The sequence below is a fragment of the Molossus molossus genome, unplaced genomic scaffold, assembly GCF_014108415.1.
Source record: "Molossus molossus isolate mMolMol1 unplaced genomic scaffold, mMolMol1.p scaffold_m16_p_18, whole genome shotgun sequence".
Lineage (NCBI taxonomy): Eukaryota > Metazoa > Chordata > Mammalia > Chiroptera > Molossidae > Molossus > Molossus molossus.
In genome coordinates this window covers 63,896,615-63,921,247 of record NW_023425353.1, presented here as the reverse complement: position 1 = coordinate 63,921,247, position 24,633 = coordinate 63,896,615, and the positions used below count along the sequence as shown (strand labels likewise).

Sequence of the window (24,633 nt, the reverse complement as noted above, 5' to 3'; positions counted from 1 at the left end):
TCGTGATTGAGGAACTAAAAGTACCTTTCTCTCCCCTGCAGTTCATCTTGGCAGCCAAACAATCACTGAATTGTTTGTGGAAACACCAAACTGCGATTTGGGTTAGCAGAATCAAAATAGAGACAGAGTAGCTTCAAGAATAAATCAGAGCTTTGGAACCTGCTAGTCACAAACTGCAAATTCAAGCCACAGCACAAGGCACGTGGGAAGCTGGGCCCATCAGCCCTGTAAGAGGTTTCCAGTCCCCTGGCTGCCTCCCCCCAGTGTCAATGCCGAAGCCACTAGAAACCAACTGGCTATGCAGACTGGTAGACTTTGCAGCAGTACTTGATGCAGAAGCTGGTCTGTAAATGCTCCTGGGAGAGGCTTGGGGGGCCAGAGGGGATGTCTGGGGGACAGCTGAGGAAGAAGGGACAGGAAAAAGGAGAGAGATGAGTGCATGGCCCACTGAAGGTCACAGCTGAGGCCTGAAAGCAATGCAAGGATTCTCTCAGAGGACAGTTCAAGGAGGCTGTGGGCTGGAAACTGATCCTGCCCCCGGCACAGTCTGGATTTCGAGGTTCCCCACATTCCTGCCGTGGCTTTCTAGCCACATGGGTCTAGAGCAGAGTCTGAACTCGCCAGGTGAGCTCTGGGGCCACTCACTAGTGGGCCTCAGCCTCTGTGTGGCTTCGCTTGGCCTCTGTGTGGCTCCAGCCAGCAAGTCAGGCTCGGAGGCCTACCTTCTCATCTCTGGGTCTCAGGCTTCTGCTCCCTCACCTCCTGCTCCTTCACTAGGGGAGAAGGGGAGCCACCTCCTGGCCCACCTGCTCAGGCTCTTGGCACTCTCTGATGCCAGGGACATATCCAAAGGGATCAGGAGACCAGGAGAAGGTGACAGACAACCTGGGGTCCCCTTTGCGCCCAGGAACCCCATCCTGCCACGGAGGAGTTGTGAGTTGTTAATGATCAAGGAAGCTGATGAAAAGGCAAAAGATTACAATTCGAGCGAATCCCCCTCCTCCTGACCAGCCAGGCAGGGGCTCACCTAGTGCCAGGGTGGAACCTCCTCTAACTGAGGCACCAGAGGACATTTAACATGATGACAAAGGCCAGCAGGAGGCGGGCAAACAAGGGAGCCTGCGCCTGACTGCAGACCCCTGGAGAGGCTGGTATCCTCAGAGCTCCTGAGGGTCTGCTCTGGGGTATGTAGGAGAACATGAATGTTTTAGGTTCCAGCTAAAGATTTATAGAGAACAATGTTTTACTCAGGAAATGTATGTGACAATGAAAGGTCCCAGCACTAGTGGGAAGGGCCCTATGGGGCCCCCTGGAAAATGCCTGCTTGGATGAAGAGGTCAGACCTGAGGCCTGGCATGAAGAAGTTTTCAAAACTGCTAAACCCTGGTAGAAAGCAACTATCTTTTTTGAGGGCAGAAAGGCTGTTGTTTTCTGTTTCTTGTTCCTGGGCCCTTTAGGTGGAGAGGGTTGCTGGGGAGCTGGCCTGGAGACCCCTTCTCAGGAGCCCTTTGGAGCCTCTGATTCAAGACACAAAAACAGGAAGTTGCCGGGGTACCGGAGAGACCACCTTTCAGGACCTGGCTGCAAGGAGCTGTTTGAGTGGCGGGCAATCCCGGCCTCGGTACGTTTCAAGTGTCTAGGAGTGTCAGACACGTGCTGAGGGGACAGTGGGGACGAGGCAGCCACTGATCTTCTGGAGCTTACATTCCACTCCTGCTCCTCTCTGATGGAGCTGTAGGAGACGGTAAAAACAGTAAGGCAGTGGGCAGTGAGCCGGCTGAGCTTCAGCAGAAGAGAGGTCAGAAAAGGCCTCTCCGTAGGTGATATGTGATACTTGAATGTTAAGACAATTAGTTGCTGTCCTTGGCTTCCATTTCATCCTCAGACTGTAGCTGGTGTAGCAGAGGGCGGAGCCCCTAGGTGGCTCTCTGGGTCCAGGCCCATGGACCTCCCACCACATCCCCCCCCCCCCCCCCCAGCCAAATCTCTACCAGCATCCAGAGCCAAAAATGTTGCATGCTCCAGGCACGTGTCTGGGCTGTGTCATGCTCACCAAATCTGGCAGGAACACAGTAGTTTAAAAAAAGCCTCAGGAATAAGGAACAGAATTTCCTTTCCTGGTGATTGCCAGGCAGTGTAATTCTAATTAACTCAGCCTTGTTAAAAGATAAATGTACTGCTCATTCTACAAAGAAGCCAGTTCATGGAACACTGAGTCACTCTGACCTTTGACTGCATGACACAAGATGAAATGCTTCTGGAGGAATACAAGATTTCATAACTCACGGCAGAATCAGGGAACGGCAGGTCCTGCCTTGGCATTAAAGTCAGAGAGACCCTCCCATGAGAAGGCCACAGTCAGCAGGGCCTCAATTAAGACAATTAAACTTTCAACTTAGAGTTATAACAGATTTCCAGAGATGTGCCCCACCCCCACGCCCAGGAGACTTGCTGTTGCCCAGCCCCCGCTCCTCTGTAACCATGTGCGACAGAAAGGCGGTGATCAAAAACGCAGGTATGTCAGAGATGGGACAGGACTCCGTGAAATGTGCTCCTCAGGCACTGGAGAACTGTAACACAGAGGATACTGCTGCCCATATTAGGGAGTTGGACCTTCAGTACCACTCCGCCTGGTGCTGCGTCGTGGGGAGGAGCGTCAGCGATGCCGTGACACATGAAACAAGCTCGGCATCTGCTTCTATCTGGGCCAAGTGACCATTCTGTTCAAATCTCATTAAACGCTGGACTGTACCACACACCAAGAGTGCCATTTCTTCAGCCTTGCCTGAAGAAACACCTCGATCTTGAAACTTTATTGTGTTGTTTTGTACAGGGCATTCTCTAGTCAATTGTGGTGGTTGTAATACAATTAGCAAAACAGCTTACATTTGTATTTATTTTCTTTTCCATACCTCTCTGCCCCAGGTTTTCCCCCCTCAAAATCCATTTCTCCTCCTACCCCCCAACCAAAAAAAAATCTGTTGGAGGAGAAAAAAAGTTTTTTTCCAGGTACAGATTCCTCTGGTTTGCAAGCCTTGTGCTGACCACTCGACAGCCACCGGGAGCCAGTTTGGAAAGAGCTGGAAGGAACCCACTGGCTGAGCCCCTTCCTCCCAGGCCGTCCTTGCGCCAGCAGAGAAAACCAGCAGGGAAGGCAGAGGAGGCTGGCAGAGGGCAGAGTGAAGGGCCAGCCAGTGCAGCCCGGAGAGAAGCCAGGGCAGCCCGAGACAGCCCAAGTCTGCACACCCTTGGCCTCCAAGGGGGTTGCTGCCATTGCCTTGGCTCCCAGCTGCAGGCCACAAGAGGCCCTTGGGCTGGACAGGGGAGTAGGAGCAGCTTAGGCTGGTGCCTGGTACCCCTGCAAAGGCGAAGCAGGAACATTGAACTCTGACCTTTGTGGGATACTCACCCCTGAAAATAAGAAAATATAAAGTAACAAGAACCACAGCTTCCTATAATGGTCCACTCAGAGGTCCCAATATCACTTACTGTATTGGCTTGAAAATGGGCGAATTCTGGAAGCCATCTGTATGGTAAATGGGAACATGGACCCCTTCCCACGCTCCCGCTCCCCGTCCCACCCCGTGGGAATATAGTGCGGGCCCTCTGCAAACCGCCTGAGAGACTTTGGGAACCTGGCCAGAAGAAAGGCCAAAGAGAAACTGCTCCTAGATGTGAGTCTGGATGGCAAACAGCTCGTGTTTTGATCTCATGCAGGTTCCCCTCCCCCATATGCCGTTTTGCTGTTTTCCGAACTCTGTAAAACCCTGTGCTGGGAAAGTCTGGGTGGTGGCCAAACAATAGGCCTTCCGGCGGTTCACGTCATCGGTGCGCACGTAAGTCCTAATAAACCTACGTCTTTCCCACCCAGGCCTCCGAGTTATTTCTTTGGAATCCATAAACAATACACTGAAGTTTTCTGGAAACTCAGCACTTTGCATAACACCGTCTGTTCCAGGAGGATTTTTATTTTCATATAATAAAGGGGAAAAAAAAAACAGTTTGAGAAGGGTGTCGCTTACGAAAATCATCTTGAGAGAAGCCTGAGAAATAAAAAGATGGTGCATTACTACCTATTTGATTTCCGTAAATAAACTGATGAGAGATCAGTTCAATAACTTAATGAAAGAAAAAAAACGGTGCTTTTAAAAGTTTTGTCTTTATTTTTATTACAAAAGAAATACATATGTATTGCCAAAAAAATCAAAAGCTTTAGCAAGATAGAAAGGGAAAGCCAGGCCCATCCAAGCCCACTGCCCACCAGAAGCACCGCAGGGCCACGCGCCCTCGCCAACATGGCTGGAAACAGCCCGGGGGGGAAACAGCCCGGGGGGGAAAGGTGGAGTCATGTTGCTGTGAACGTTGGTGCTCTGGGCATTTGGTGCCTGTCACCTTGTATTATGTCCACTGACCAAAAATGCAAATACTCTGGCAGCTAAACTGAAGAAAAAAACAAAACAAAAAACTGAAGCCCAGAAAGATATTGGTCACGTGTAGGGAATATTATGAAGACACAAAATGTGAGCGCCCTGCTCCCACAGACCTGCAGTTCCGAGGCCTTCTGCTCAGAAGTCGGGTCTCCCTGAGGCCGCCGCCTGCCCTTCACCAACACGACAAACGCGCTGCGGCTGAGCTGCTGCCCCAGCTCTGGCCACCACTTCATTTCAGTAAACAAGGGTGCACTTGTCCCTTATGTTGTTGTGGGCAGCACCTGGTACCCAGAATCCCAGAGCTGCCCCCTTTCTAGCAGGGCCTTTGACTCTAAGGGTCCCAAGCAGGCTTTCTGCTGTTAGCAGCCCAAGTGTTCTGTACTTGGTCTTTCCAGCTGAGACCATGAAACCAGCTGAAGTCACTGAGGGCTGGTCAGAAGCCATCATCGCTGCTATCAAAACCCAGGTCATAGAGCACATTCTTTCCTGGTTGCTTGCACAGAGGAGACTGGGAACATTCAGGGTTGAGGTCACTGAACCAGCTCATTTGGTGGTCGCCCTTGGGGCTGTTGGAAAGCTTGCTATTGCCTTGGGAACAGGACCTGCTGAGCTGCAGGACGGTCCCTTGAACTGCCTCTCCTGTCTTGGGTGTGAGTGCTCCTCCCAGAGCAGGGCAGACTGGTTTTGTGAGGTTCCTGGGGCCACACAGACGCAGGGGCTGCGCAAGGGGTCCCTGCTGCTCTGGGGGGGAACTCTGTGAGTCAGAAGCCAGAGACTGCGGACATTTGGAATTGGAAGCACAGGTTTTGCCTCTGGTTTGCCCTTGCTCTCTGGCTGGAGGCCTGCCTCTGGGGGTTTTCCTGGGCTGCCGCCGGCCTTTCCCCTTTTGCCCTACAGTTCTGCCTGTCTGTCCAGTCACCGACCTGCGCTCACAAGGATCACATGAAAACACGTCTTTGGTTTGACGTTTCTGGATGGTTACAGAATTGTTTAAGTCCAGGGAGATAAGCCGCAAGGCTCCTTGGGAAAGCAGGTCCCTGACACCAGGAACCTGGTGGCCTGGAATGCTGGAGCCATGGTTCTCCGAGCTTGTAGTCATAGGCTGATTCTTGCAGTTAGTCCGCGCGGCCTTGTCCCTGACTCGCCTGCTTCTCTTGCCGCCTCCAACTGCCAGCAGCACAGCCTCTTCCTGGAGAGCTGCCCTCTTTGCTCCCTCACCCCAGACACCAAACTCCCCAGGCCGCAGGGAGCCCATCCTCAGGTCCTGCGCAGCAGAGTGTGCCTGGGCCTGCCCCATAGCTGGCTCCTCGGAGGCATGCTTGTCCTGCCTGGTGAAACTGAGGCTCTGGGCCAGCAGCGGCGAAGTCTGGGAAGTGCTGTCTTTCACATGCCCGCATCCCCGAGACACCGAGAGTAACCTCTTCAGCTCTGCCAGGACACTGGGCACATTCAGCTGGCCCAGCTGCTCACACAGCTGCTGGAAGTCCTTACTCTGCTGGGCAACTAACACTTCAAGGTGCTTCAGGTTGGACTTCATTTCTATAAACTCTGCTTGTCTCTAGGGAAAGGCAGTGAGAAAGAAGCGAGTTACAAACAGTGCAACTCAAAAAGCAAAATCAAATGTGCAAACAAACCAAACGATGTGGGCCAAGCATGGCTACCCTCTGGAGGACAGCCCCTAGGCCCGCATTGTGCTGGAGAACCTTGGCAAAGGAAGCTGGACTCTACCCTGGTCCATTACCAAGGGGCCTGAGTTGTGTTGGCCCCTGTTCTAGGCTGAAAATTCGCAACATTAAAGGTGTCTCTCTGGGCCTTAGTGACAAAGCCAAAAAGACACTTGAGGAAACGAGCTGGGGCCTATACTTACAGCTTCAAATCTCTTCTGCATCTCAAGGCTGGCCTGCTCCATGTTGCCTTTGTCCTGTATCGTTTCCAACACCAGAGCACTCTGGGCCCGTGCAGTTTCTTGCACTAAATACAGAACAATGATAATTCACCTTGTGAAGATGATGTCCAGGCCACAGTGGTGGAGAAAGAGGGGCCAACCTGGCATGGCCACCTGAGCCTGCTGTGCTTGAGCTCAGGACTTGATCCATCCAGCTCTGCCTTGGTGAGAAGAGGAAGCCAGAGGAAGATGCTTCCTCCACTGTCTTCCTCTCTCCCTCCCCAAGGACATCCTAGCCAGGGCAAACTCAACCTCAGCACCTGTTGGGCCCAGACGACAGCACCCACCTCCTTCTTGGCCCTGTTATTAGAGTGATCTTCCTAGAAAGCAGGTATGGTCACGCCTGCTCTGAAATCTTCACTGAAACTTTCAATCGCACCCACGGGTCCCACTTTAAATGGGCTCATCCCCCTCCCCCAGCCTCTCTGCATCCCTGAGCAGTGTTTCTTAAGCAATCTCTCTCCCCACTGGCTGGAGCACTTCTGCTTCTATCCCTGTCACTCTACCCCTTCCTTCCACCACCCCAGTGCAACTCTTCTTCTTCCCAATGCCTGGTCTTCCTTCTGCTCTCAGTCACCTCCTTGGAAAATAGTTCCCGTCTCGCTTGGGTGCTCCTTTGCTCTGCTGGGGGCATTCGCTGTGTGCTCTACTGCACCATCACTTCTCTCCCTCCACGTACTTATCCCGCACTTACACTTGGGCTCTGATGGGCTTGGGGAACTGAGTGTTCGCCACTCAGGACTGACATTGGCTCCCCTCTTTTGCATATGGGATTTTACACACATACATTTAATAACACATTGTTGCAACTGATTATTGCCATCCTCTTGCTAAACTGCAGGTCATGTGAAAATGCTCTTACATTTATTCAACACCTACTTTAGATAAATAAATTAAAAAAAGATCCTCAGAATGATGATAATGATAAGTCCTAAAACTAGGATCTAAAGAACGATCAGCCAGATCTGGAGCTACAAGACTGTAATGACAATAGTCAAGTAAACAAACATGCACAGAACATTGCAATAAATGCTTTGATAGGGATTATAACAACGAGAGGGCCGGGCACCTACTTTAGGTAAATAAGGTCATCAGAGATGGAGACATTTAGGGCAAAACCAGAGGAAGGAAAAGGAGCTGGCCCTGCAAAGACCAGAGAAGGTTGTTCAGGTGCAGGAAGCAGCAAGTGACAAAGCTCTGAAGCAAAAGGAAGAGCCTGTTACGGCTGGGAGCAGACAAGCCAGGGTAGTCTTCCAAAAGCTCGTGGTATGTGTATTTTACCTCAATAAAAACATAAGAAATGTTTAGAAAACAAATTTTCTCCTATTGCTCAATGCAAGTTAAATTCCATGTGTCAACCAGTTAGAAAAAGGATGTTTACTTATATTTCCAGTATTGGATTCCTGTTCATAAACTCAATTAGTCAAATATTTTCCCAGACATCCATATAGATATTTGTAGTAGAAAGCAAACGTAATTATCCTATCCTAGATGAGTTCCTAAATAGCAATGTTTCTTAGCAACAGTGAACATTACCAACCACAAAAGCAGAGAATGAGGAAGGCAAGCAAAGTGTTCAGTTCTAGATTCAGTGTTCAGAAAACACCTGTCTGTGGTCCCACATACTCTTTCCTTGTCCCCGGAGAAACATACCTTCTTTACAGGAGCTTTTGTATTAAGCTCATTCCTTCCAAAGTCTAGTCTTTTTTTCTTTTTCCTTTAAAATGTTTATTTCTGAAAATAACTCAAAACCATAACAGTATAATACAATGATAAATTACCAAACTTTCCCATGCAGACCTTGGTTCCACTTTCTGGATTTAACATTATGAGCAGTTTCTTGAATTTTGCATTAATATATATGCATATCCACATAAATAGATCCTGTGTGTGTGTTCTCTAGAAGGGAACTCATTTCATTTCTGCTTTGGCTATAAACAGATATTTTTAGCTTTTTCGGTAAAAATCCCATTTTAAATCCATTTCCATATTCCGGACAATATCTCTGCCTCCTTGAGAAGAGGATATGTAAAACAGTTTCTATTTTAGTGATTTGATAAAGGCTCCATTGAGATGAGACAGATTCTGATGCTTTCCCACTGGCGGCCAGTGACTTTCCTTTGACTCTGTGGTTTTGCTCTCCCAGCTGTCCTGAGCCTGAGCAAAGGTCTGGGAGCCCCGTCTATGAAAGAAGATTCCTTAGCCCCCTCCCCCCCCTTTTTTCAGGATACCTTTCCCAATTTTCCCTGACTGGCCACACTCCTCTGTGAGATATGTCCTGGAGCAAACCGGTACACAGGAGCTGTTTTCATTTATCAATGAATAGATATTTCCACTCCAACATGGTTCATATAGACGGGCCTCATTCTCTAAACAATTATATGTGTGCTGCTTAGAAAGACATTTCTCTCTCTAAAATTATAAAAATGTTGTCCATGCTTTCTTTTTTTGTTTGTTTGTTTTTTTGGGTTTTTTTATCCTCACCCGAGGACATTTTTCCATTTTTTGTTCAGATAGAGCGGGAGGGAGGGAGAGGAAGGGAGAGAGAGAGAGAAACATCGATGTGAAGGGACACATCGAGTGGCTGCCACCTGCATGACCAACCAGGGCTGGGGACAAACTGCAACCAAGGTACGTGCCCTTAGCAGGAACCGAACCCGGGTCTCTCAGGACTGCAGGCCGACGCTCCAACCGCTGAGCCAAACCAGCCAGGGCTGTCCATGCTTTCTTATAGTTCTTTTTTATATATACTTTTTTCTTTTTCTTATAGTTCTTTTTATAATTATATTAATATATCAAGTCACATGGAATGAATTTTGTTGTAAGAGTTATCTATTTTCCAAAAGAAATGTTTTCTAATTTTTGGTAGTGCTTCCTTCTTTTTATTATTTTCCTGATGATCATATTTTCAAAAAACTGATCCCTATGAGGTGAAAGTGCTGCTCTCTAATCAGCTCACCTAAACCCAAGACAAAGTAGGATGCGGAAGGCCTTGCTGATTCCGTTCACCACTCTGGCCCTGGGTGTCCTCGGCGAAGAACAAGAGGAGCTAAGGCTGAATGGCTGAAGAGGCAGGTGTGACTGGGCAAGACCTCAGACCTCGGTCTGCGGAGGCTCCAGTTCACAGCGCTTTCCGCCGGCTTCCCCTTGCCTTGGAGCTCGGGGTGCGCACGGACAGCTGCAGAAGGCTCGGAGTTCAGAGCCCTAGCCGCTGGACTGGGCCTGGCTGTACGACAGAGGATGTCCAGTTCCTCTCTCCATGACTAACTTCCTGCTCCTGATCACTATCTACCAAGAAAGGGAATGACTGAGGACAGGCTACTTGTGCCCATTTCCAAGAATGACCTGGCTTTCTAATTCATATGATGTCACAGTGTTTGTTACTGCTTATCCTATCAGTGTAGCTCCCTCTCCTAAGTCCTACCCTCTGACAACTAAGGAGCCATGATGGGTGAAGGATCAGGATCCCCATGCCTACTATAAGCCAGACTCAGTTCCAGTCCTCTCTCTGCCCTGACCTTGCATTGGGGCCTTGGGCACTCGATTCCCGGTTTGTACCTTAAATGTCACAGCTTAGCTGCAATCCTCCTTTTCGTACTTCATATAGTTTTAAATATAGAAAGCAAAAGGAATGCTTTCCTTGGACACGTAGAAATAGTTTTCTATCATCTTACTCAAAGAAAACATTCCTGATTTGTTTCTGCTCTTTATCTTGCTCCTTCTTGTGAGGAGGGTAACAGTTCTAGGCTTCCAGAACCGGTTTCCAAACAGACGCTCAGTTGCCCTATGTGTGGGATACCCAGGTTGGAAGCCAGCAGGCAGTACAGAGCTTCTTTGCAGACATATGGGGATTAATTTCTAAGCCACACAAAGGCATTACTTTTTATAAATCATGAGCAATCCATCCCATGGCATTTGAATAAGTTGGCTTCAATTTGTTTAAACTGGAAAATAAACACACAGACAAATGCAAACAAGTGCAGATGCAGCCACCATCTTGCTGTTTAGTTGTTGGTTCCAGAGAGTGTCCGCCTAAAGAGAGCTGTGTATTGGCTCTCTCGTGTTTATTAAGGGCTGGGACCACAGTTTCAGCTAAACATAAATCACTAACTGGCAGAGCAGGGGACTTTACAAGCTACAAATTGTAACTGAAGTTGAGCAAGATTCTGTGATTCACTATAAAAGGTCTCACTGAAACCAAGGCAGCAAGAACAGTGGTGATTGGAGTATTTCTAAATCCTAAGGGAGCGGTTTCCTTATTTCTAAGTCCTAAGGGAGCAGTGCCTTTATAGACAGCACAGCCAACAATTCATTTGAGACTCGGGGATGCTGCTGATTTACTTCAGGCAGTGAGATGAGAAATCTGGGAGAGCTACCAGTGGGGTTACTAGAGGAGGATTAGTACTTCGCGGAAGGCATCTAGGGACAGGGGCATTCCCACACAGAGCTGGGTCCCACTATGGTTTATTTATCTATTTTTTCCCAGCCCCACTACCCAGTTTAGTGTGTGCGTCACCTCTCTTCAGGACTAACATTCCGTACCCAACCTCTCATCTGAATCTCAGTATGGAACCTCACTACTGGCAGAAACCTGGCTAGGGTCAGCAAGTTCACGTTCTCTGCTCACCAGTGCCCTCTGCTGATGACCTCAAACAGGAGACACTCACATGTCTTGGCCACAGTCTCCAAAGAATCCAAAATAGACTGGCTTCTTAAACTGAGATGTTCCTCAGACTTTTCTACGGAAGTCTGCAACTAAGAAATTCAAAATTAAAAAATCCACAGACTGTTGCCTTATTTTACTAACTTGGAGAATTGTCATTTAATGATAAAAAGTTGTTAATATATTGTTATTCTACATGAACTAAAGTCAGTACAACATAATTATTAAACTTCTCAAAATGTAAGATGTTCTAACTTTGAAATGTAGCGATACTTACTTTGTGAATGCTTTCTCTGACATGGGAAATGAAGTTGTGTAGAGTCTCACTAGAATAGGAGAGAAAAAAGAAAACAAATCTTTGTGAAATATTGAAACAATGTGTAACAGAATTGACTCCGTGAACATGGCAGGCATCCACCTAGTGTAGCATCAAAACAGCCCTTGATCGGTGTTGGAGACCCTGAGAAACCGTAGTGTTCAGCTGGAAAAAGGAGAACATAGACTTTTCATGACCATTTCCAAGGCAAACCACTTTTTTAAAAATGAACTCTATATGTGCCTTAAATGAGGTTAAATGTTAACAACTTAAGTGGTTACTCCAGGAGAACAGGCAGGCTTTGACAGTTATGTGCCTACGTTTTAGTAACTAAGTTTTAGTCAACAATGGCCTGTGTGTTACATGTCTTTGACTATGTGATCCCATATGATTTTAATGGAGATGGGAAATTCCTATCACCTAGTGGCTCCTAACTCCTGGATACATTTTAGTCTAATGACTATTATTTTGATTATAAGAATGAGGCAGTAGGGAGACAATTTTGGGAACAATATTAATTTCTAATGAAAAAGAAACTATCACAATTATTTTTCAAATAAATATCCTGCTTTTGAAAAGATTCAGACATGGATGGTCATTTAAACATGTTACAGATTTTGTTCATTTAATCTATATAATACAGATACAACTATCAATTTTAAAACTCCAGTAGGACAACTCTTCATACAGTTTTTTGCATGCTTCACGAGACTGACTTTGAAAGGAGAATTTAATAGAACCATTTGGAAATCTACAACCATATGTTTTTTGTTCTGTTTTGTTTTTCTTTTTAATCTTCACTGGAGGATATTTTTCCATTTATCTTCAGATAGAGTGGGAGGCAGGGAGGGAAGGGGAGAGAGAGACATCGATGTGAAACAGATGCATCGATTGGTTGCCTCCCACATGACCCCGACCAGGGCCAGAGATTGAACTGCAACCAAGTTACATGTCCTTGACTGGAATCAAACCCACAACTCTTTGGTCCACAGGCTGATGCTCTAACTGCTGAGCAAAACCAGCCATGGCCAACTATATGTTGTTGTTGTTTTTATCCTCACCTGAGGACATTTGTCCATTTTTGTTCAGATAGAGTGGGAGGGAGAGAGAGGAAGAGAGAGAGAGAAACTTCGACGTGAAAGGGACATATCGAATGGCTGCCTCCCACACGACCCCAACCAGGGCAGGGGGTGAACTGCAACTGAGGTACGTGCCCTTGGCCAGAATCAAACCCGGGACTCATTGGTCTGCGGGTCAACGCTCTAACCGCTGATCCAAACCGACCAGGGCGATGTTTTTTTTTTGTTTTTTGTTTTTTAATGAAAGAGTTTGGCACATTATTTGTAAAAATATATATATATTAAAAATAAAAATGTTAATGAATTAGGGATGTTAAGAACAGAATGTTATTAAAGTATAAGAGCAGAGAATATGGGTACCTAGAAATTTAATATAGCAGAAATTAAGCAAGTATAATAGTAAGAAATACAGTAGAAATAGAAATAGAGATAGACATATGGTAGAAATAGCTAAAGAAATATGATAGAAAACAAAACAAAAGACAAAGAGATGGAAAATAGTTTTTAAAAATTAGAGGATCAATGCAGGAGATCTCCCACATACCCAAAATTGGAGATACAGAAAGAAAGAAAGAAGAGTAAAAATAGAAGGGGATTTTCAGAGGTATAAAAATTCCCAGAACTGAAAGACATAAATTTATAAGTTAAAAGGAACTACCCAATGCCCAAGGATTATGACATGCCACATCAAAGCACATTACTGTAAAATTTCAAAACTCTATGGATAATGAGAAGATCCTAAACACTTCCAGAAAGAAAAAAGAAAAAATTGACATACACAGGATCAAGGATCAGAATGGCATCAGACTTTTTGTTTGTTATTATCCTTACCCAAGGACATTTTTCCATTTTTTGTTCAGATAGAGTGGGAGGGAGAGAGAGAGAGAGAGAAACATCGATGTGAAAGATACACATCGAGTGGCTGCCACCTGCATGACCCAACCAGGGCCAGGGACAAACTGCAACCGAGATACGTGCTGTTAGGAACCAAATCCGGGTCTCTCTGGATCGCAGGCTGATGCTCTAACCGCTGAGCTAAACTGGCCAGGGCAGCATCAGACTTTTTAATAGCAACATATAAAGCAATAGGGCAATGGAGCACTGCTTTAGAAATGTTGAAGAAAAATAATTTCCAATCTAGAATTCTATATCCAGCCTAATTTGCCATCAAGTATGAGGGGAAAATAACAATTTCAGGTACACAAGTTCTCAAAAAATTGTTTAGGTTCCATGTACTTGTTGCCAGGAAGTTTCTAGAATATATGCTTCACCAAATCCAAGGAGTAAACCAAGAAAGAAGAGGCCATAGGATTCAAGTAACAGAGGATCCAACTCAGATGACAGCTGCGCTATGGACTAAGAGTACCAAGTTCAGATTGGAATTGGGAAGGATGCCTCTGAGAAGAAAATGACACAGAGAATTTCTGATGTGTTTAAATATGTAAGAAGGAGCTTTTCAGTTTGGCTGCAGAATTTGGGGATAGATTTATGAATCCTACATAGAAAACTAAACAAAAAAGAAAACAAGGCAATTTTGAACATTAGAAAAATGTAATCATAGTATATGTAATTTTTCTGGGCTCTCTATAGTGGTTACAGAGTGATAAGGATGTAAAGATTGAAAACTTATTGTTATCATTAAATTTTTTTTTCTTTATTGATTTTAGAGAGAGAGAAAAGGAGAGGGAGAGAGAGATAGAAACATCAATGAGAGAGAACATTGATTGGCCGCCTCCTTCAAGCCCCACACTGGGGATTGGGCCCACAACCTGGGCATGTGCCCTGACTGGAAATTGAACCGGCGACCTCTTGGTGCATGGGTCAATGCTCAACCAACAAGTCCTTTCTTGAAAATGTTTATAGCCCGGCTGGTGTGGCTCAGTAGTTGAACATCGAACCCATGTACCAGGAAGTCGCTAGTTCTATTCCTGGTTAGGTCACATGCCCATGTTGTTCAGTCCCCAGTGGGGGGCATGCAGGAGACAGCCAATCGATGTTCTCTCTCACTGATGTTTCTCTTTCTCATTCCCTCTCTCTTTAAAATCAATAATAAGAAAAAAAAACTCTTTAGGAGTTTCTAGTTTAAAAAAAAAAATGTTTACAAGAACCCCCTCACCCCCCCCCGCCCGCCAGTAGCTTATCATTTCATTCTCAATGGCTGTTGCATAGCAAACATTTTATTTATTTATTTATTTTTTTATCCTCACCCGAGGACATTTTTCCATTTTTTGTACAGATAGAGTGGGAGGGAGAGAGAGGAAGAGAGAGAGAAACATCGACGTGAAAGGGACACATCGAGTGGCCGCCACCCTCACGACCAACCAGGGCTGGGGACAAACTGCAACCGAAGTATGTGCCTTTAGCGGGAACCGAACCCGGGTCTCTCCGGACCGCAGACCGATGCTCTAACCGCCGAGCCAAACTGGCCAGGGCCATAGCAAACATTTTAAATTTTGGTTAAAAACAAACAAAAATCCCAGGAAACTCAAAACTAGAATTTTCATACTTTGGAGTCAGGTTTCCTTCCCAATCCACCTGCTACCATTTACTTTTCAGAATGCTCAGATGCTACATGCTCTCTGCTCAAGGATTTTAGTTACATTCAGTGGGAGAGACACAGTATGTTTACTCCATTTTACCCCGAATCAGAACCCATTCCAATATAATTTTTAAAATTATTTTTCCATTTAAATGAACTTGTTTCTGTTGCTTACAAATAATAACTCTGGCACAGTTGTATAATTTATCCATCGTATATGTGTCCCCCTAACCAGACAGAGAACTTCAAAGACAGTTACCATTATTCTTTCCCTTGTGGGCCTAGCACAGTGTTTATTGAGTGAATGAATGATCAAATTTCACCATGGTGATCAACAATCATTGAAAGAACATGGTTATTTTTATTATCTATTTGTGGTCCTTAGCTTATTTATTAGTTATGAGATTAATCTGTTTTCTCAAATATTACAGATAAAAATAAATAATCTGGGTAATGGCCATCCATTGTTTGGTGTGTCCAGCATCCTCCTCTAATGAGGAACTGCTTCTTTCTGCATCCAAAAAGTGACTTCCAGTCATGCCCCTTTGCTCACCCCCATGACCTAAGCAAGCCAATCAGAAGCCTTCACTAGGATTTTTCAAATAAGACTCTCTTCCTCTGTGTTAGTAGAAAGCTGGTCTCTATTAGGAGAGAATAAAGTATAGATGGAGAGAGAAGCACAGACAAGAGATGGATTCTTATTCCATTTCATTCTCTATCCTTCCCAGATTGATTAAGAAAGATAATATATCCTCCTTTTCAAAGCTAGTTTGAGGTGGGTTTCTGCTGAATGATTAAGGTTTCTTTTGAGATTTCTTCACCTCTTTCTATAAGTTTTGAAAAATATGTAATTTCAAAACACAATATGTAAATACATTTTCTTATTGGTTTGTAGCATCTCTTGTGTTTGAACTCTGTAGCATGGTTTATCACTTTCCTGATTCCAAATTTACAGTAGTATGCTTTCTCTTTATCATTTTAAAATTTCTCACTCCATCTTACCACATTTTTTTTTTTAATCCTCATCCGAGGACATTTTTCCTTTTTTCCTTGGTTCAGATAGAGTGGAAGGGAGGGAGGGAGAGGAAGAGAGAGAGAGAGAGAGAGAAACATCGACGTGAAAGGGACACATCGAGGGGCTGCCACCCGCACGACCAACCAGGGCCAGGGACAAACTGCTACCGAGGTACATGCCCTTAGCGGGAACCAAACCCGGGTCTCTCTGGACCGCAGGCTGACGCTCTAACCGCTGAGCCAAACCGGCCAGGGCCATCTTACCACATTTTTGACAAGCACTTATTGACAGAAAGCAAGGAATCTAAAATCTTGGGTTTTGTTTTTGCCAGAATGAATTAAAATTATTATTTTCTGCCTATCATATAAGTCAATATCTTAAGCTCGAATTTTATTTTTTCTTGCAAAAAGCTTTATGGTTTCCATTTGGTCCAATGCATGGGAGAAGGCTCTAGGGTAGTTAAAAGGATGCCCAGTGGTTTCAGGGAGAGGCTCAGGAAAAAGCCAGACACTAGGGAGATGCAGAGGGGCCCCTCAAAGGCTTCTGAGCCCCAAAGGCTTCTAGTAGTGACTGAGGAAGAGTATTAATAAGACATAATTGCCCGCCCGGCCTGGGGGCTGGCCAACCTGCAGAGATTAGTCAGGTGCTCAGACCATTTTCTTGATGAGTTTCACCTCCTCATCCAGGAAGTGGTTCTCCAGGAAATCACGGAGATCAGGGTCTGTGCAGGTAGGACCCAGTGCCTGCAGATCTAAAAGGGCCAGGTTCAGATTCTCCATGACTATGGCGGCTTCCACGACGTCCTGAGTTTCATTCCCACTGATCTTGGGAAGGCTGCAGCACATCCTGGAAGAGGACACTGCCCCCATGCTGGTTTTGCATCTTTACGAGGTGCTGGGCACCCTAGAGCTTCTCCTCAGCCAAATCACAGAAGAAGTGGTCCAGGCCCTCCAGAGCCACATCATCATGGTCGAAATAGAAGCCTAGAGAGAGGTAGGTGTGGGAGGCCCACAGATGCAGGGTGACCAGGCAGTTGATGGCAGCCTCCACCTCGGTAGAATAATTCTGACAAATTTGGGAGCTCATGGTTGTTCAGCAGTAGGGAGTTAATGTCAAAATACGGTGTTGGCCCTGGCCGGTTTGGCTCAGCGGTTAGAGCATCCACCTGCGGTCCTGAGAGACCCGGGTTCGGTTCCCGCTAAGGGCATGTACCTCGGTTGCAGTTTGTCCCCGGCCCTGGTCGGTTGTGTGGGTGGCAGCCACTCAATGTGTTCCTTTCACATCGATGTTTCTCTCTCTCTCTCTCTCTCTCTCTCTCTCTCTCTCTCTGTTCCTCTCTCTCCCTCCCACTCTATCTGAACAAAAAAGGGAAAAATGTCCTCGGGTGAGGATAAAAAAAAAAAAAAATACGGTGTTGGCTGGTCTCAGAGGCTGAGGTTGGCTAAGGTGGGGGTTGGAGGGTGGTCAGAGGCTGGAAGAAAGGGCATCCCTGGGTCTGTCTCATCTACTGTTGATGCAAGAGAGATCCAGGGGAGTACCGAGGGCACTGCCTCGAATTCTTTTTAATGGGGAGAAATTATCCGGAGTCCTCATGATTTGTTTTCTCTACATAAATACTCTCTATATATTTTGCCGTCTTGTAAATAATTAACAGAAATTCATTTCACTACAAAAAAGAGAGAAGGAAATGAAACAAAGAAAGGAAAAGGAAGGAAGGAAGGAAGGAAGGAAGGAAATATCAAGTGGTACTCAAAGTTTCTATAAATTTTTTTCAGTTCAGAAATATTGATTAAGCAAAATATAATCCAAAGGCCCAGAGAACAAAAACATTAAGACTGATCTATCTGAGGCAGTAAGAGGGCGTGGGCAGCCTGTCTGTGTGCAGTACCCAACATGGCCTTGGGGGCCTGAGAAACTGCTAGGTGCTGGATTTCTAAGGGAAAGAGTCTGTCAAAGTCTGGGAAATGTTTATTTATCAAAGTCTTCAAATAGAGCATTTTGCTTTTCTAACTAAAAGAAGATAGTTATATAGTATAATACATACCTAGTCTAGGAATTTTTAAAAGAAATTCTGGCTCTTTCAACATCAAAGCACTAGTGGTGATACCAAGCAATACATATACACTGCCACAGGAATAACAAACTATATCTCTGCTTGGGTGTTATGATTTCTGTGCTCCCTAAAGATGTTGCCTTGATAATAATTTACCACCAAGAAATGAACAAGTTAATTTCCTCAGTGACCTCAATTTTTTTAATTAACAATATATCACATATTTGTTTTAAAAATCAATATAACACTAACAAATAAGAATATGTATAAAATTTAGAACTGTCTGAAAAAATAGCAACATTTCCAAGTGAGAAAGTCAGCCTGAACTAAGGACTTAAGAATTCACGTTCTCTGTTCTTGATCCTAAAACAAATAATGTTATCTTATTTCCTAATTCTGATGATCTGAAAAGAAAACAAATTAAAAGGCAGAATTTTGGGTAGACTAAACGTAATACTATTTGAATGTTGCATTTCTCTAAGAAGTCCTTCAGCTCGCTTTTCAGAGGGGCCAAAGCTGTGGCAGCCAATTCCAATCTGCCACAAGTTACACTGACACTAAAGCAAGTCAAGAGTTAATTACTAGATGAGCTGGAAAAGCCAGCCGATCCTGCTGGGATGGAACCCTTCGCTACTGGCATTGCATTTTCTGTTTCCTCATAAAGGAGGAGCTGTCTTGTCTACTTGAAAGGCTTGTGTACCTGTCACATTTGTCTTTTGCTCTCTTCTTTTTCTCCTCAAATTGTTCCAAGAGGCCTTTTGATTTTCCAACTGGCAAAGGAAGAGGAAATAAGCCTCCATCTTTTGGATCTTCTCCAAACAGCTGGGGTTTTGTCTGGTACTTTGTGAAAATATTAGGTTCACTCTGTTAAATAAAAAAATAATAATCATTATAGTATTTCAGATATAAAAATACCTATAACATTCACTATTTTCTATACAATGAAGTCACATTTACGTGCAGACCATAATACTAACAACACAGCATATAGTATTTCCTTTTTATTTCATATATGCAAGAAAATTGTATTAAAATAAAGCAACTCTTTTTATTAATATAGTTTCTGCCTTACTGGCCCAGAGATATATACAATGTCAGTTAAAATGGCTTAATATCAAATTATAAATTTAAAGGCAACAACAGATAATTATTTTTTCCATCAAGTATTTTATGTATATATATATATTTAAAATTTTTTAATTATAGCTGATAAACTATATATATATATATTTGTTGTTGTTGTTGTTGTTGTTGTTTTGTTTTTTTAATCCTCACCCGAGGACATTTTTCCATTTTTTGTTCAGGTAGAGTGGGAGGGAGAGAGAGGAAGAGAGAGAGAGAGAGAAACATCGATGTGAAAGGGACACATCGAGTGGCTGCCACCCGCACGACCAACCAGGGCCGGGGACAAACTGCAACCGAGGTACGCGCCCTTAGCGGGAACCGAACCCGGGTCTCTCAGGTCCGCAGGCCGACGCTCCAACGGCTGAGCCAAACCGGCCAGGGCTATATATATATTTTTTATCCTCACCTGAGGACATTTTTCCATTTTTTGTTCAGCTAGAATGGGAGGGAGAGAAAGGAAGAGAGAGAGAGAAAGAGAGAGAAACATCAATGTGAAAGGGACACATGGAGTGGTCGCCACCCACATGACCCAACCAGGGCCGGGGACAAACTGCAACCAAGGTACGTGCCCTTAGCGGGAACCGAACCCAGGTCTCTGGACCACAGGCCAACGCTCTAACCGCTGAGCTAAACTGGCCAGGGCCATACCCTACTAATTTAAAGCACTGACCTCATCTTACTCATTCAGTTTCTATTTGATGCAGATAAGTTTGTATATAAAGTCAAATCTAGTTCTAAACCAAAATATATAAAAATATTTCTGACTCACAAAAAAAACATGCTGGTCTTATAAAAAAAAATCAAGAACTTAAGAGACTTGGTTCCTTATTCTGGGTCTTATTCATTAACTTGGGCCTTAGAATCCTTATCTTCTTCAAGGAGGTAACATAGCATAGTAGACTAAAATCCACAAAGCATCTGAAGTTTCTTAGAAAAAAAATGTTCATCTAAAATAAAGTTTGTGTTACTTTATTCCAATTTTTTTAAAGTTCTTTTTTCTCAAGAAATTTTTATAAGTAATAGTATGCCTAGTCTTAGAAAATATCATGCAATATTTGATCTCCCTAGAAGTGGTCAAGATACTGGCACTATTCTACACTGCTTTAGTAAAAGAAGAAACCGCAAATATAGCTCCATTTATTTAAAAAAAATTTCTTTATTGAATTTTTTGAGAGAGAGAGAAAGAGAGAGGGAGTGAGATAGAAACACTGATGAAAGAGAACATTGACTGGCTGCCTCCTGCATGCCCCACACTGGGGATTTGGCCTACAACTTGGGTATGTGCCCTGACTGGGAATCAAACTGACAACCTCTTGGTGGACAGGTTGATGCAAAACCAGTGAGCCAGACCAGCCAGGCTGATACTTCTCCATTTTAATCTACCAAGTCAAACGATTCACCAATAAGCACAAATCCATTTAGGAGAGTAATCCTTAGAGATGTACATTTCTGAAATATAATTCAACAGAATAAGCCGCCCTGGCCGGTTTGGCCCAGCGGTTAGAGAGTCAGCCCGCAGACCAGAGAGACCAAGTTCGGTTCCTACTAAGGGCACGTACCTTGGTTGCAGTTTGTCCCTGGCCCCGGTTGGGGTCATGTGGGTGGCAACCAGTTGATATTTCTCTCTCACATTGAAGTTTCTCTCTCTCTCTTCCTTCCCCTCTCCCTCCTGCTCTATCTGAGGATAAATGCAAAAATGTCCTCAGGTGAGGATAAAAAAACAAAACAAAAACAAAAACAGCATAAGTCATCTTTACAGCTTATCTCCATAATGACAGTGAAATGCATGCAGAGAAATTCTGGCAATCAGACTCACATCCAGAGAATTCTTTTGTAATTGTTTTGGATCTCTCAAATGGACACCAAAGTCCAGTGGTGCTGACAGGGTCTCTGAACTTTCTGGACAGAACTGGGATCCAAAGAGGAACTGAGAATCACTGAGACTGGAGTGATCAGTCTGATTACTAGTCCAGTTAGATGACTTGGTGGTCCTGAAATTAAGTAAGAAAATAAAAGTGTAGTAAGTAGAAAACATCCGGAATAAATAAAATCATAATTTACAACTATTCATTTCAGAATATTCTGGGCAGAGTGCTAGCTTGTTCTGACCTCCTAGTCCCCTGAACACTGCCAGCACAACCTATGAAGAAGCAAGAAAATTTTGAATGCCAGCCATTTTTATTACAATAACCTGGGGACAATCAGATGGGAATTGAAACAATCACACCATTATTCCTTGTACAATAGCACTGTAGGCTATAACACCATTTTGGAGATCAAAGTTCATAAAATCTTTAGGGATTAAGAGAATTTTCCTTTATTATTATTATTTTTTATTCCTCACCCGAGGATATTTTTCTATTTATCTTCCGATAAAGTGGGAGGGAAAGAGAGAGAGAAACATCCACGTGAGAGGCACACATCAACTGGTTGCCTTCCACACAACCCTGACCAGGGCCTGGACGAACTGCAACTGAGGTACATGGCTTTGACCAGAATCGAACCCGCGACTCATTGATCAGTGGGCTGTTGCTCTACTGCTGAGCCAAATCAGCCAAGGCGAGAACTTTATCTTTTAAAAAGTTGACTCTTTTGCCCTGGCCAGTTTGGCTCAGCGGTTAGAGCGTCGGCCTGCGGTCCAGAGAGACCCGGGTTCGGTTCCCGCTAAGGGCATGTACTTCGGTTGCAGTTTGTCCCCGGCCCTGGTTGGTCGTGTGGGTGGCAGCCACTCAATGTGTCCCTTCACATCGATGTTTCTCTCTCTCTCTCCCTTCCTCTCTCTCCCTCCCACTCTATTTGTACAAAAAATGGAAAAATAACCTCGGGTGAGGATAAAAAAAAAAAAGTTGACTCTTTTCATCATTAAGGGAATAGATAAAAAATAAAATATAGTATATGTATATAACTGATGCAGTAGTCAGAATCAATAAGTTAGATTTACACATGAATAAGTCTCAAAACATAATTTTAAGTGCAGGAAAAAAGTAAAAACTGAATGAACACTATTACATATCGTTTATGTAAACTTTTAAACCCACAACCTAGTGTCCTTATAAGAAGAGACACCAAAGAGCTCTTTCTCTCTCAAGTGAGGACACAGCAAGAAGGTGGTTGTCTGCAGGCCAGGAAGGAAGCTTTCACCGGAAACCAATTATGCTGGCCTAGAGTTCTAGGATTTCCAACCTCCAAAACCGTGAAAAAATAAAGTTTTGTTGTTTAAGCCATCCAGTTTACGGTAGTTTGTTTTGGTAGCCCAAGCAGACTACCAATATGGGCTGAAGAATATGGTCAACTCAAATTTGTGCACAAGAGGATCCATTAACGATTGTTTTGAAATAAGGTATTGTTCCCATTCACACTTTTCATGCTTTATCCTTGGTTTGCTTTAAATATTCCAGCTGTGAACTTCAAACTTCCTTTCCGTAGATATCTATGCCAGTCTTTGAAACCTCACATATGAAAGATCAGATAGGGATACTGATATGATGCAATCATACTTGAACACGTGTACTGAGCCTACTAGAGAGAGCATATAAATAGGACAAGTAAAACAGTCTTCAAGTTTTTATTTGAAAAACACCTCAACAATCTGTATTATTTAATGCTGTTGTGTAACCCAAGAAAACATGCTTTTCATTAAAACACATGCACACAAATCATTCCTTTTCCAAGTGTTAAAGTAATTAGATAGCATATAAATACATATTCTAAGCTAACGAAACCATCATATATTAATACAATCAGATAGAAACATTAATAGTTCAGCACAGGGAAGAGTTATTATTTTGACTCATAGAATCATTCTCTAAGATTAGCTAAGGTAATGGACTGCATGCATATATTATAATATAGATTGCATAATCATTACAAAACAGCTCTGTGAGCCTACAGAAATAGTGTAGGATTTACATCTTAAAGCTATGATCTGGATTAAGCAAAGATTTTTTCCTTACTCTGTATCAACTTTCGAGAAATAAAAAGAAAAGTGCTCTAGGTTTTTGCTGAATTAATAACTGTCTTTAGGAAGGTGTTAGGAAGAAAATAAACTAGCCTTGTCAGGCTGGTGTGGCTCAGTTGCTTGAGTATCGTCCCATGGACTGAGAAGTCCCAGTTTAATTCCTGGTCAGGGCACATGCCTGGGTTGCAGGCTCAATCCCCAGCAGGGGGCATGCAGGAGGTGGCCAATTGATGTACCTCTCTCACTCTCTCACATTGATGTTTCTATCTCTCTCTCCTTTCCCCCCTCTCTTAAAAAAATCAATAAAAATATTTAAAAAATTATCCAATGATAAAAGCATACCAAAAGCAGTAAGAAATCCCTTAAATATATACTACTTCTGGGACACACCCACCAAGTTAGCAATGGCAGACCTACTGCATGGCTGGTAGACACCAATGGAGCAGTAGTAGAGGAGGCAATATCTCAGTGAGTCTTTTCAACAGCTGGAGTGGCTCATAACTCCATAGTACCTAAAAATTGTACTACACAACTGAACACATATCTGGACATTGTTTTGAACTCCCTCCTTGCTATTTCAATAGCAATCACTCCACTGTAGTGAGAGCTTCTAAATGTTGGACAATGTCTAACTCTCATAGGCATTAATAGTCCCTAGGCCCAGTGCTGAACAAAGAGTCATTGCTCAATTAATATACATAGTTGAATTGACATTGCTTTTATAATCATAAAATAAGTAAAAGAAAAAAAGACATGTATGGGAGGGTGCAGTAGTGATAAGTGAGGGGAAGAAAGTATATGGGGCAACTCTATTACTATAAACCAATAGGAAAGGGAGCCTCTTTCTATGAAATCAATACAACTAAAAGATCTTAAGTATCAGAATATATAATCGGAAAACTTACCCAGAGCCTGAGGGAATACTGAGCATATCTTTGATATTCCAGACGTTAAAATTCATTTCGTATGATTATCCCTATTTTTAAAAAGAGAAATATTAATTTAAAAAGTTAATATCACCCCCCCACCCCACCAAGATTGTTTTACTGGTGATTATATGTAGATGAGGACATTTCAGTAGTTATATTTTCACCAGTTAGTGAAAATTCCCATTAGCCATGTGCCAGAAACAGGTATTCTGTTGTTACACTGCATATAATTTTTTCTCCTTCTTAATACCACCAAGGAGAGCCCAATCACCTATGACATAGTAAATCCGACTTCCATCCTCTGCTCTCTAGTCCTTTCTCTTGCCACCCTACTAATAATCTTTTAGGAAAAGACCAATAAATCCCATTTTTCATTGCCTGATACAATAATGTATAACCTTCCCAAATGATAGGATATTGGAATGCTAAGAGAGCTGAGGAACTGGGCAGTAAAGCTAGATGAAGAGTGAGTGGTTTGTGCAAAAGTGCTTTTCCAGCCCTGGCCAGTTTGGCTCAGCGGTTAGAGCATCGGCCTGCGGTCCAGAGAGGCCCAGGTTCGGTTCCCGCTAAGGGCACGTACC

General features: G+C 43.8%; 2 protein-coding genes across 2 annotated transcripts; one reads left to right on the top strand and one right to left on the bottom strand.

The window, feature by feature from the left end:
- The first annotated feature begins 2,481 nt into the window (after positions 1-2,481).
- Positions 2,482-2,715, top strand: LOC118633620 (dynein light chain 1, cytoplasmic-like). The gene has a single exon (XM_036267564.1). It carries the CDS (start codon positions 2,482-2,484, stop codon positions 2,713-2,715), a length of 234 nt encoding a protein of 77 aa, XP_036123457.1.
- A 2,148-nt stretch (positions 2,716-4,863) lies between these two features.
- On the bottom strand, positions 4,864-24,101 carry IHO1 (interactor of HORMAD1 1). Its single transcript, XM_036267347.1, has 7 exons — positions 24,029-24,101; positions 20,982-21,156; positions 18,741-18,904; positions 11,316-11,364; positions 11,043-11,130; positions 6,298-6,401; positions 4,864-5,988 (listed from the first exon to the last, which is right to left on the bottom strand). The coding sequence occupies exons 1-7, from the start codon at positions 24,082-24,084 to the stop codon at positions 4,864-4,866; spliced, it is 1,761 nt and encodes a 586-aa protein (XP_036123240.1). The 5' UTR covers positions 24,085-24,101.
- Positions 24,102-24,633: the final 532 nt, after the last annotated feature.